Source organism: Helianthus annuus, chromosome 6, assembly GCF_002127325.2.
Source record: "Helianthus annuus cultivar XRQ/B chromosome 6, HanXRQr2.0-SUNRISE, whole genome shotgun sequence".
Classification (NCBI taxonomy): Eukaryota; Viridiplantae; Streptophyta; class Magnoliopsida; order Asterales; family Asteraceae; genus Helianthus; species Helianthus annuus.
The window spans coordinates 71,140,459-71,153,806 of record NC_035438.2 but is presented as its reverse complement, the minus strand read 5'-3'; the positions used below and the strand labels follow the sequence as shown (position 1 = coordinate 71,153,806).

Here is a 13,348-nt window from a genome sequence, read left to right as displayed (position 1 = left end):
ATACAAAGTTGTTCCAAAATGACAAGTGAAAACACAATACGAATTCAAGATGAACAACTTGTACGACGTCCGATAAGACCTAGTGTCTAATAAAGTTAGTACACATGTAGGTTAATCACACGTACGGACGCTCACTACGGTATTACATACAAGGAACGCAAACTTGTGACTTCATGTCCCTCCTTTCAATGATTTCAATGTTTTGTTTTAAAACAGTCGAGGGGAAATACATGTTAAACTATGGGTATGTTAGCTATGGGTTTAGATGATAAAACGATCAATGTACATAAGTAGGATGATAACATAGTAACCATTAATCACTTAGTGACCAAGGTGCAAAAGGTGTAGATCTATAGAGCTTGAGACACGCTCCACTCCTTGATAGGCCATAGGAGTGCTTTTATGATCCCAGAAAATGTCAAAGTTGTCTCGGTTTGGTTACGTACTTAGGTACATAATGTCAGGGGGCTCGCTACCCACTGATGGATCCTTAAACTCCATAAATGCTATTAACATACCGGGATTTCATTACAAGAATACAAAGATTTCATATATAACAATAACTGCATGAAATCGGTCAACTTTTGTTGACTTTTTAAAACTACATGTATTTCAGGAAACAAGTCTTGAGCCGGTGATACACTACGGGAAATGGGAAAGTCAATGACAACGATAGCCACTTTTGGAGGGTTTGTCTTTTATATCCCAACTTCGTATGGGTATATAGGGGACAAAACCTCACTATGTTTTATGTCAAAAACTATCTTTTGTGTTGTGTAATATAACTATGTTTTGGTTAACGTTTGTGAACGTTGTGGAAACTAGAAAACTATGTTGGAAACTTGTAAACTTGGTTTGAAAACAATATATCTATGCCATTGTTGTGGTTTATTATATTTACACATTTGGATGCAATGATTACCTTTCTTACGTCACACACAATACGTTTCCGCTACTAGTAGGGTGTGACAGATTGGTATCAGAGCTCCGATTGTAGTGAACCGGGGAAAAACTTTTACAAAGTTTGGTCTTCAATCACCGAAGGGCTCACACGAAAACAAAGTCAATAACATTACACAAGTGATTTTGAAAGTATGACAAAAGGTTTTCATTGTGTCACTATAACATGAGGATCTATCACGCGAGCTCAATCATAAGTAATGGATAAGAATTAATACATGGGTAGTTTATTAGGAATAGACTTGAAAACATTAAGGATTACATGTGAAACATGAGAACGAAAACAACATGAGAGATACAATGATTGCATGAGATATATCATAAATAATGAATTATTTTTCTAACATATATATATATATATATATATATACATATTGTACGGATTATTTGCCAGGACCATGTCTTCTTCGAGGACCATGTCTTCTTCGACGGACATTTCTGAGACTGGCCCGATGCCGATAGTATCGGATGATGATTACGAGCCTGATGTCATTATCATATCGTCGGACGACGAGTCCGAGCACGACGCCTTTTCAGATGATGATGATATGTTGGATGATTTCCAACTGTTTGCTTCGCCAACGTCAAATTCAAGGGGCTTGCATCGTCTATCCGCGTAACTTTTCTGACGACTCCGAGCTTTCAACAGATTGTCTCGAATTTGGAGGATTTTGTCAGTTGTTTCTTGCAATATCTCGGGACCGGTTAATTGCGAGTGTCCGATCTCGTGCCACACAATAGGTGACCGACATCTTCTTCCGTATAATGCCTCAAACTGTGCCATTTGAATGCTGGAATGATAACTGTTATTGTACAAGAATTCGACTAAAGGTAAGTATGCGTCCCAATTACTACCGAAATCTATGACACACAAACGGAGCATGTCTTCAAGGGTACGAATCGTTCTTTCTGTCTGACCGTCGGTTTGGGGATGAAAAGCGGTACTTAGATTAAGCGTAGTACCTAGAGCTGTTTGAAACGTTTCCCATAGACGCAAGGTAAACCTAGCATCACGATCAGAAATGATGTCGCGAGGCATCCCATGTCGACAAATGATCTCATTGGTGTAGATTCGGGCAAATTTTTCTACCTTGTAGTCTTCTCGTAGCGGCAGAAAATGAGCAGATTTGGTTAAACGGAGGGGACAAAACCTCACTATGTTTTATGTCAAAAACTATCTTTTGTGTTGTGTAATATAACTATGTTTTCGTTAACGTTTGTGAACGTTGCGGAAACTAGAAAACTATGTTGGAAACTTGTAAACTTGGTTTGAAAACAATATATCTATGGCATCGTTGTGGTTTATTATGTTTACACATTTGGATGCAATGATTACCTTTCTTACATCACACACAATACGCTTCCGCTACTAGTAGGGTGTGACAGATTGGTATCAGAGCTCCGATTGTAGTGAACCGGGGAAAAACTTTTACAAAGTTTGGTCTACAATCACTGAAGGGCTCACACGAAAACAAAGTCAATAACATTACACAAGTGATTTTAAAAGTATGACAAAAATGACAAAAGGTTTTCATTGTGTCACTATAACATGAGGATCTATCACGCGAGCTCAATCATAAGTAACGGATAAGAATTAATACATGGGTAGTTTATTAGGAATAGACTTGAAAACATTATGGATTACATATGAAACATGAGAACGAAAACGGCATGAGAGATATAGTGATTGCATGAGATATATCATAAATAATGAATTATTTTGCTAACATATATATATATATATGTATACATATTGTATGGATTATTTGCCAAGACCATGTCTTCTTCGACGGACATTTCTGAGACTGGCCCGATGCCGATAGTATCGGATGATGATTACGAGCCTGATGCCATTATCATATCGTCGGACGACGAGTCCGAGCACGACGCATTTTCAGATGATAATGATATGTTGGATGATTTCCAACTGTTCGCTCTTATTGATCCCGTGGAGGACCACACACCAGCTCCCTTTTGGCCTGGCCCCGTCAATACCCAGCCAGGCCTTTTTTTGTGGACGATGTCCTAGCTCTCCCGCAGCCCTTGCATGATGTGATTATCTATGGACATCCCGAGGGAGAGCATATGATAGTGCATTTAGCCGTGCCTCTAGCCGCTATCCCTTTTGCTGACCTTGATGACGATGATGTCTTCGTCCCTGTGATCCATGTTGAACACCCAGAGGACGAGCTAGGTGACGGAGAGGTTATAGATGACATAGCTATTCTTGTGTTGCCATCACCCGTCATATCGGTTGTTGATATATCGTCATCCTCATCTGCTGCCGAGAGTGAGCAGTTATCGGATGACGCTTCATCGGCTGCCCCAGTTCCCCCTTTACCAATACACTCACCCCTTGCGGTCCCATCTGCTCCTGTCGACCCCTTTCCTACTGGTACTCCTATCCCTTGACCCGCACGACATTACTCTTTGAGTGGTACCCCACATTTCACTGAGCAGCCCTCCCCGTTTTTCACGGGAGGATCCACTTACCATCCTATACACGACCCCTATGCTGCTGGACCTTCTCATTTTACCGTGCTCCATTCTCAGTTAGACCACCCTGCATGTATACTCCTATACCCCCACCGGGCATGGACCCTTTTGATCCTTATCATCCCTCTCATTTCCCTCCGACCACTATGGAGGATATGACGATGTCTCATGATGTTCAGATTTCCATACTTTTTCGTAGACTCGCAGAGCTCCAGCCCGAGTTAGCTGCGGTCAGAGCTGCCATCACTCCCCCACCACCACCTGCATCACTGCTACCACCCTTGCCATCATCACCCCCTCCATCACCACCATCTCTGCCACAGTAGCTGTTGGGATTGAACCCTACCAGAGGAACAGATAATGTAAAGCCAAAACCTGGTCACAACAGTGGATTCACAATAAGCAGATGTTTACACTAAGCTCTCCCCTTGACAGTGGCTACCTATCTGCTGATACACTCTAAACACTGTTCAGAAGAACAACTGGTGAACCAAACACTGATAATGCTCTAAAGACTGCTGAAGACAAACACTGAGCTCTATCTACTGCTGTCTCTTAAATACTGCTGAAGATCCAAGCACTGCTCATTCAAAGACTGATCACCTTTTGAAGAAAGCACTGATGGTCAAGTAATCAGTGCTTAGGCTACAACAGTGGAAAGTGAACAGTGTTAGACTTGTTTTGTATTGTATTATCTATCAGTTGTTAGACATCAGTAGTTTTGTATAGATCAGTGTCTACAGATTGTTAGGCTGTTAGAAGTCACTATCATGGTGACGTCAGCTGAAGTGCATTAGTATTTTGGATTGCCTATAAATATAACAGTACTCTGTACTGTTACATTCGATTCGTTTTGAGTGAGTTCTTCTCCTCAATTCAATCCTTTCATCTTGTGCAACCAACTCTGGAGTATTAGGCTGAGGGGGAGTTTTAGTCTGTAAGCTTGCATTGTAACCTTTTGATTTTCATTGTAATCATTCGACTCAAGGTGAAACAAGTGTTTAAACATACTATTCTCTTCTATGTTTGTGTTTACAAAGTTTGTATACAAGTCCGCTGCACTTTACTTTATTTCATATAAACTGTATGTTCAATTCATACAAACAAGCACAATCATGAGAGCCTCGGATCTCAACAATTGGTATCAGAGCCTGGACAGTCAAATTCGATCTAACAATCAATTTGACATAACAGTTCAGCTCACAATTCATTGATACTAAGGCTGGTTGTATTTTAGTTGAAAAACAGAGTAACGAGAAATCATGTTTAAAATGATAACTCAAACACTCTGTAAAACAACCAAGATGTCATATGATTCACAAATCTCATACAGCTGGTGTTATCATGCACAAATCATTCATAGCCTCCAGATCTGGAAACTTATCTGGTAATTATGATATGTTGATCTTCATTCAAAATTGATTTCAACTGTTGTTATGAAATTTGTGATGTTTTTACATTTTACACTAAAGTATGCTCCTCAGTTCAGCTAAACCTATGTTCATCTAAAACTAGTGTTCTGCTGACATAGAAAGAGGGAATTAAAGCTTTAGTCAAAATTCTTATGTGTTCAAAGGCAGGTTGAGAATCTTCAAAAGGACCAAATCAACTTTGTCAAAACACATTAAGAATATAAGGTGTCAAAATAGTCCTAATCATATGTAATGTGAGATCTGGTAATAAAACATGCACAAATGTGGTCAGATCTCTCAAAACATTACTTCAAAGTGATTCAGGATTAAGCGTGCTCAAAATAAAGTCTCCCAGTGAGTATTTCTGAACATGTGAATAAAAAGGGAAGAAGAAAATGAACAAATCTCAAAGTGAGGTTAAAGTTGGGTTAAACAATGGGATCATGCAACTGTGTACATTCATCTATACAGGAATTGTTCAGGTATCTATGGCATTCCCAGTGATTGTCCTTAAAAGAAGGATTTACAATCAATTGTCAAGAAATTGACCCCAAACAATGGTCAAAATAACTTGAGAGTGATATGATCATGAACTTATTTGAAAAAGCTGTCAGATCCTTTTTGTTGATTTTCAAAACTTCCTTTAATTTTTCTGAGGTGTTTTTTTTTTAAAACCAGATATATATTATTTTTTATAAAATATATTTTGAACTTTTACTCATTTTTGATAGTAAAAGTTCATCTCTGGTCAGGATGCAATTTCCTTATTTTTGTGTGAAATTATTATCCTTAAATCTGATAAAAAAGGAAATGGCACACATATCAAGGTCATGTTAAGCTCAAGTTTGGTTGTCACAAATCAAAAATTGATTGCAAAATTGATTTTGAACTACTGAGATACTCATGCTCTAGTTCAAGTAATTAGACACAAAATGAGTTGTTTTAATAGAAAAGTTCTCATCATCTAGGATGTTAAACCACTGTCTGGAATAATGGACACTTGGCAAAACCTTGAACAAAATTTCTGTAGAAAACTGCTGGCAATTTAATCTTGATAATATACATCTAAAATGTATTTTGTTAAGAATAGCATCTCTGATGCTCAACAGATGTTAGATAAGATATTGTGCTTTCACAAGACAAAATCAATTCCTACATCTGGACAAGCAGATGCTAAAATTATTTGTCAAAAGTCAAAATACTGCTGCACAAACAGTTGTTACACAAATGATCCTTATTATTGTTTTCATCCACTGCTGTTCCTTAAATGCTGTTGTGCCTCAACATCTGTTCTCTAAAGAATGTCCACTGCTGAAAGTCAACCCCTGTTCTCTCCTTCCTTTGATAAACTCTGTTGTTCAAAAGCAGTGTCTTATCCACTGATATACTATCCACTGATAGTGAAAATCATCCACTGCTTCCTTACCACTGCCTTCATCTCTCACTTTCATCATAGTACTGTCCTTCACTTTCACCAGGGGTTGTCACGTGGGCAGTACATAGTGCTCAGACCTTTTGTAACAGCTGCCACGTCAGCATTCACTTTCTTCTCTATAAAATCCCCCACTCACCACCAAAACAGGGTTTTACTGTCGAATTGAATTCTTCAAAAATTCTCTTCTCAAAACAGTTTTTCATCTCATCCTTCACAAATTTCTTCGATCATTCTCTTCAAAAATGACAAAATCGAAGTCATCTGCAAAACCCACATCCAAATCAACATCGAAAACATCCTCTCAAAAGGCAATCTCCACTGAAATCCCATATAAATCATCTCACAATCTCCTGGGTCTTCTCACAAAACCAGGAACCACCGATGTTTTCGATTCCACCATTAACATCATGGCAAAATCAAAGTACAAAACTTTGTTCACTGCCAATGCACCAATTTATTTGGATACCCAAAGGGAGTTCTGGAAGAATGCAACCCCTGAAAAACAAGGCGACATTGCAACCACCATACACTCTTCTATAAAGGGAAAAGCTATCCAAATCACGCCACAATCCATCTCGGAGGTCTTTCAACTCTATGATCAAAAAGGTAAAACTTCTTTCACTAAAAACGAGTTACAAACTGACTTCATTGAAAGAGGGTATGAAGCCACAATGATGAAGAAACTTACCTTACAAAAAGGTTATTTTCCTTCTGCAACCAGATTTTTATTTCATACCCTCCTACTATGTGTTTCAAACAAGACCACTTCTTTCAATGAGATCCCTTTAAAGATTCAAAATCTGGGGTATGCAATTCTTCAAGAAGAAAATTTTAACTACTCTCGAGAAATCTTTAAAGATTTGGTTAATAATGTTGAAACAAAGTCATTCTTATTGTTTCCAAGGTTTCTAAGTTACTATTTTGAAAAGAAATTCAGTAAGGATGAATTAACTGTAATAAATCAAGGTGAGTCTACTCAAATAAACTGCTTAACAACTGAAACTTTTTCAAGGATGTTAGCACCTTGCAAAACACAAGCAGAGGTGCCTGAGCAGAATTTAGCAGCTACCACTGCTCCTCAGGTATCTGCTGCTGAGCCCACTGCTCTAGGTGATCAAAGCAGCAGACCAACTGTTTTGAAACCCACACCTACAAATCCCAAAAAGCCAAACAAAAAGAAAAATAAAAAACCCCCCAAATCAATCAAAACGGCAACTCTGGAGGATGAGATACCAGAGCTACTGCCTGTGACAACACAAATGTCACAAGAAACCACTGCTGCTACTTCCTCACAGCAGTTGGTACAAATATCTCAATCCATAACCAAAACTCCTCCTGCTTCTTCACAAAAAGAACAGGTTGTACACAAAGGGCCACCACATTATGATGCTCTGGAAACACTCGTTTCCATCATCCACAACCCAATGCCCCGGGCAACTCCTCTTTCTACACCCCACCTCACATCCACAATTCCACCAAAAACACAACTTTTGTTGGATGCAATCGATTTGAACCAGGCATTACTCAGTCCTTCTCAATCACCTGTTAATGAGAATATACCTCAACAACTGACTGAGCCTGATGTATCATTCCTTGCTAACCCACCAACACAACCTAAGGAGGTTACACCCCTTGAGTTACAAGTAACTCTTGGTGGTAATCCAAGTGAAGCAGCCACTACAACTGTTGAACCCACTGGTTTACAGTTGGACAGTGGTTACATCAATAAGACTTCCTTGGAGGCAATTCCTTTTATAGCACCTCTGCCAACCACCAGTGGATTTATTTATCCTACTGGCAACATCAAAAGGTTGTCAAGTGTTGAAGGAAGAAGACCCCAGTACCAAGAAAAAGGGGCATCAGTGGTTAATGTTTGGAGTAAACTCCCTACCTCTACCACTGATACAACCACTGTTCGTGGGAAATCAGATGATCCCATTAAATTGGGTGATGATTTAAAATATCAGGATTTGACGGCACGAATTGAAAAGTTCGATACATCTGTTGCAGATCTTAAAAACATGCTACAGCAGGTGTTGAAAACTCAAAAGATGCAATCCACTGCTGTTCCACCTCAAGCACCTGCTCCACAACCGGCATCTGCTACAAATGAGCTCTGGAATCTATTTCAACCTTTTCTCCATTATCAAGCACAACTAGCAGATCAACAACATGAAAAACATGTTCAACAGCTGAGAAATGCAATGGAGTCAAGGTTCAAAAACACTCAGGCTGATCTAAAGGCTCTCAAAACTCAGATCCTGCATACTACCGGCACTGCTCCTCCACCAGTTCTCTTCATTGATCAACTTCCCCCAGATAATGCCAAAAAGGGGGAGAAAATTCAGGAGTTGAAAAAGAAGGGAATAGAGGAGGTCTCTACCGTGCACCAAAAAATGCAAACAGGACCAAACAGATCCCTCTGCCAGATGGAAGCAAGAAAATTGATGTGACCATAAATGCACTGGCAGAAGCAGTTGCAAGTGTAAAAAGAGATAGAGAGGCCAAAAGGAAAGCCATGGTGGATTATCCGGATCAGGGTACTTCAGGGTCAAAAGCTAATGAAAATCTTGTTGATGAAAAGAAGAAGCCTACAAAAATAGTAAGGCTACCCAAATCCATTCCAACCAGACGTTCAAAGTCTGTTTCAAAACCACCTCCTAAAACAGCTGTTGAAACTCCTGTTGTGCCCACTACTGTTGGTACTTGAGTGGTTTCAGCATCTGCTCTCACTTCAACACACACCACTTCAAAACACACTACATCCACTGCTTTACCACCATCACCACCAAAAACAAAATCACCTCCTGCCAAAAGGCAGAAGACAATAGTTGTCACACCCCCAAAATCCACCCGCGGAATACCACCGCTTGGGAGCGTGACTGACCAGGATCAAGCCATCAATCATATCAAACATAGCATTTAATATAAAAGTAATTAACGTAAGTCTCCATGACATGATTGATGTTTCAAAACCAAATACTGTTTTAAGTAGCGGAAGCAATGTAAAGTAAACCCAAATAAAGTTATAAGTTCAAGAATGTTCATGATCCATCTGCCCACAACGACCTGCTCCTTCCTTGTGCAAGCTCCCAAGTATACCTAAGGTCCTGCAAGGCATGCAGCAAATAATCAACAAACTAGTTGAGCGAGTTCACAGAAAGTAAGTTCATAGTGTAATGCATAAGTATAGCTAGTGGGGGCTTCCCATACTAGTGTGTAATAAAGGTGGGGGCTTCCCATGTTCATCCTGGTTAATGAGGGCTTCTCATTAACGGTACTTACTAGACTAGCATCCGACCAGGTGTTCTTCTTTACCGAGAACAGGAATACGTACAGGGTCACGTAGGCTTTACGTGACGTGCCCTTCCCCGAGGACAGTGGTACGCGTGGGGGCTACGTAGGCTTTACGCAGCGTGGCCTTCCGACCTGGAAGCCAGTGAATGGTATTGGGTTACGTAGGCTTTACGTAACGTGTCCTTCCCGACCCGGGAGACATATGGAAAATATACTGGGTTACGTAGGCTTTACGTAACGTGTCCTGACTAACTTGAGGACGATGGTCTATAGTCTGGTATATGTGTAAGTACGAGTAATCATTCCATATCCATCATATCCAACCCAATTCCCAACCCGGGAATCCCATGCCTTGGCTGTGTGAACTCACCTTGGTTTGCTCGGCAGATACACAAAGAGTATAGATAAGCTAGTAATTTGTCAATCACGTCCTAGCATGGTTGTTATACGAGTCAGGTTCGTATATAACACGTATGTAGTAATCACGTATAGTCATGGCAAACATGTACGCACGTAAGCAGATAAGACATAGCATGTGAGGATCCAATTGTCTAAGTCCAACAATACCCGGCCCAATGACATAAGCAGCCCAATAACAAAACAGTCCAGATTCTCAATCGGCCCAAATAGCAAGCACAAACAAGTCCAATAATAAACAGTCCACAGTTCAAATCGTTGGGCTCAATAGATTGGGCCCGTGACAGTGAAGGCCCAACAGTGTGCGTGTAAACGATGGTCTCGAGTCGCAACGGAGATCTCGAGTCGCAACCGGAGATTACGAGTCGCAACAGCTGGTTGCGAGTCGCAACGGTGATCTCGGCTCATCATGGCCTGGTTACGACTGATCATGTGCTGGTTACGAGTCGCAACGGGACCCGCAACCGTAGTCTCGACTTGTGCTGGCTTGGTTACGAGTGGGATTCTGACTCGCAACTATGGTCCCGACTCGCAACCAGGTGTCGAAACCGCGTATGTAACTGATTTCCATAATTCCTGCATTGACTTATCCGTGATTCTAGCAAACATCTAAGGCAGTTTCGAAATCAGATCAATCACAGAAATTCATCAACAGTTAATTCAGATTTCATGCATATCCATAACAATTCAAGAACATCAAACCGGCAATTTAATTAGTAATCATGCATATGAACAATAGTAACATTCATAACAATACATACATTCTAACATGGATCCCGATTACCAACTCTACCCGATCAAACAATGTCTAACAGCCGATTACTAACTACTCGGTGCTTATATCCAAAACGTCAATTATTGTGATCATGTTTAGCATGCATGAGTCGATTAACAAAACTAAATCAATTATCATCCCAATCAATACATCAACAAGAATTCTCGGTTAAGCAACACCAACATACAAAACCATACGATAACCATTTAACAAGCAATCTAATTATCAAGCACTAACCGGTTGGATTGAAGGTAGAGGATCGATTCGTTTCACAAGCTTCAAAGTGTGTGTGTGTGTGCCGTCGGGTTCCAAGCAAGCCGAGAGAGAGCAAAGCTTCTAGGGTTTGTGTGTGTGTGTTTGTGATTTGCAAAAGTGGTGAAACAAGCCCCTTGTTCCGGTTTTGTGTTGCGAATGGGGAGTGGGCCGAGCCCACTCGGTTGTCTAATGGACCCGAGAACAAGGAGTGGCCCCAAGGGCTTTGTGTGACCGGTTCACATACATACGACATACATACACACATAATGCATATAACATAACATATATCATGAAATCAATTAATCATTCGGGTTTATAAAATCACATATCGTGCACAAACGTTACATCAAGCAAGCCTAAAGTTCGAGTTGTCACATTATCCCCAACTAATTGGAAATTTCGTCCCGAAATTTGGTATGCACTCACTGAGGAAGCTAGGTAAACTGTACTGTTCACTGGTTTTCCTGGGGTGTCACATCCTCCCCCCGTTGATCTGGAATTTCGTCCCGAAATTCCGAAGTAGTAGCTTCAGCCTCAGTAGTGGTTGCCTTGTTCCCGAATAACTGGGGGTACTTTTCTGTCATCCTGTCTTCGCGTTCCCAGGTGTACTCTGGGCCACGTGTGGAGTTCCAACGAACTCGGACAAGAGGGATTCTCTTGTGTTTGAGGACCTTCACATCCCGGTCCGTGATTTCAACTGGTTCCTCGACGAACTGCAACCGCTCGTCGATAGTGAGTTCCTTAAAAGGAATGATGAGATTTTCATCTGATAGGCACTTCTTTAGGTTCGATACGTGAAAGACATTGTGAACTGCCCCGAGTTCAGCTGGTAGGTTCAACTTGTAGGCTACCTTGCCAATCTTTTCTATAATTTCGAATGGTCCGACGTACCGCGGATTCAGTTTACCCCGTTTGCCAAAACGAACCACACCCTTCCAGGGTGAGACTTTCAATAAAACCCGGTCCCCGACCTCAAATTCCAATGGCTTTCTACGCTTATCCGCGTAGGCTTTCTGACGGTCGCGTGCTGCCGCCATGCGTTGTCGTATTTGTGCAATCTTTTCTGTGGCGTCCACAACAATCTCTGGACCCGTGATCTGACTATCTCCCACCTCTGCCCAACAGAGAGGTGACCGGCATTTACGCCCGTACAATGCCTCGAATGGAGCGGCTTGAATGCTGGTATGGTAACTGTTATTGTAAGAAAACTCCACCAAAGGGAGGTGCTTTTCCCAGCCGTTGCCGAAATCGATAACGCATGCCCGAAGCATGTCTTCGAGAGTTTGGATCGTACGCTCCGACTGCCCATCCGTCTGAGGGTGATATGCTGTGCTCATGTCTAACCGTGAGCCGAAAGATTTATGCATTGCTTGCCAAAGTTCTGACGTGAATCGTGCATCGCGATCCGAAATGATAGATGTGGGCACCCCGTGCCTCGAGACAACTTCTTTAAGATATACGTCTGCGAGAGTGGAGAACTTATCCGTTTCCTTAATCGGCAGGAAGTGTGCAGACTTGGTGAGTCGATCAACTATGACCCATATCGTATCGTTCCCACGCTGGGATCTAGGTAGGCCTGTAACGAAATCCATGGAAATTTCTTCCCATTTCCACTGAGGTATCTTAGGCTGCTGAAGTAGACCAGCTGGTTTCTGATATTCGACCTTGACTCTCGCACAGGTCAAGCACTTTCCAACGTACGTAGCAATGTGGGCCTTCATACTAGGCCACCAATAAGTAGTGCTGATGTCGTGGTACATTTTATCCGACCCTGGATGTACCGAATAGCGAGACTTGTGAGCTTCATCCATTACAAGTTCGCGTAGACCGCCATAGAGAGGGACCCAAATCCGGCCCGTTACATAGTAAGCGCCATCTGCCTTCTGTTCCATCTGTTGTCGTGAGCCGCGTAAGGCTTCAGCCTTGACGTTTTCGGGCTTCAGTGCTTCTGTCTGAGCATTTCGTATCTGTGTAGGAAGGCTAGACTGAATCGTAAGCTGTAGCGCTCGCACGCGCTTCGGTAAAGTGTCCTTTCGACTGAGGGCATCAGCCACAACATTGGCTTTGCCTGGATGATACTTGATGGCGCATTCGTAATCGTTAAGTAACTCGACCCATCGTCGTTGACGCATGTTCAAATCCTTCTGCTTAAGAATATGCTCGAGACTCCTGTGATCGGTGTAAATCGTGCACCTGGTACCGTACAGGTAGTGTCGCCATATCTTAAGCGCGAAAACAACAGCTCCCAGCTCTAAATCGTGCGTCGTGTAGTTGCGTTCATGAATCTTGAGTTGACGAGAG

The 13,348-nt window shown here is 41.6% G+C and overlaps 1 protein-coding gene across 1 annotated transcript; it reads left to right on the top strand.

Annotated features, from left to right (window-relative positions):
• Positions 1-3,045: 3,045 nt before the first annotated feature.
• LOC110944863 (pollen-specific leucine-rich repeat extensin-like protein 4) lies at positions 3,046-3,782 on the top strand. Its single transcript, XM_022186508.1, has 2 exons — positions 3,046-3,355; positions 3,514-3,782. Exons 1-2 carry the CDS (start codon positions 3,046-3,048, stop codon positions 3,780-3,782), a joined length of 579 nt encoding a protein of 192 aa, XP_022042200.1.
• Positions 3,783-13,348: the final 9,566 nt, after the last annotated feature.

Excerpts from the sequence above, each read along its gene's own strand:
- LOC110944863 (XM_022186508.1), top strand. The coding sequence starts at position 3,046 with ATGATAGTGCATTTAGCCGTGCCTCTAGCCGCTATCCCTTTTGCTGAC. Across the intron at positions 3,356-3,513 it reads TGTCGACCCCTTTCCTACTG|TTAGACCACCCTGCATGTAT; the intron begins GTACTCCTATCC and ends CTCCATTCTCAG.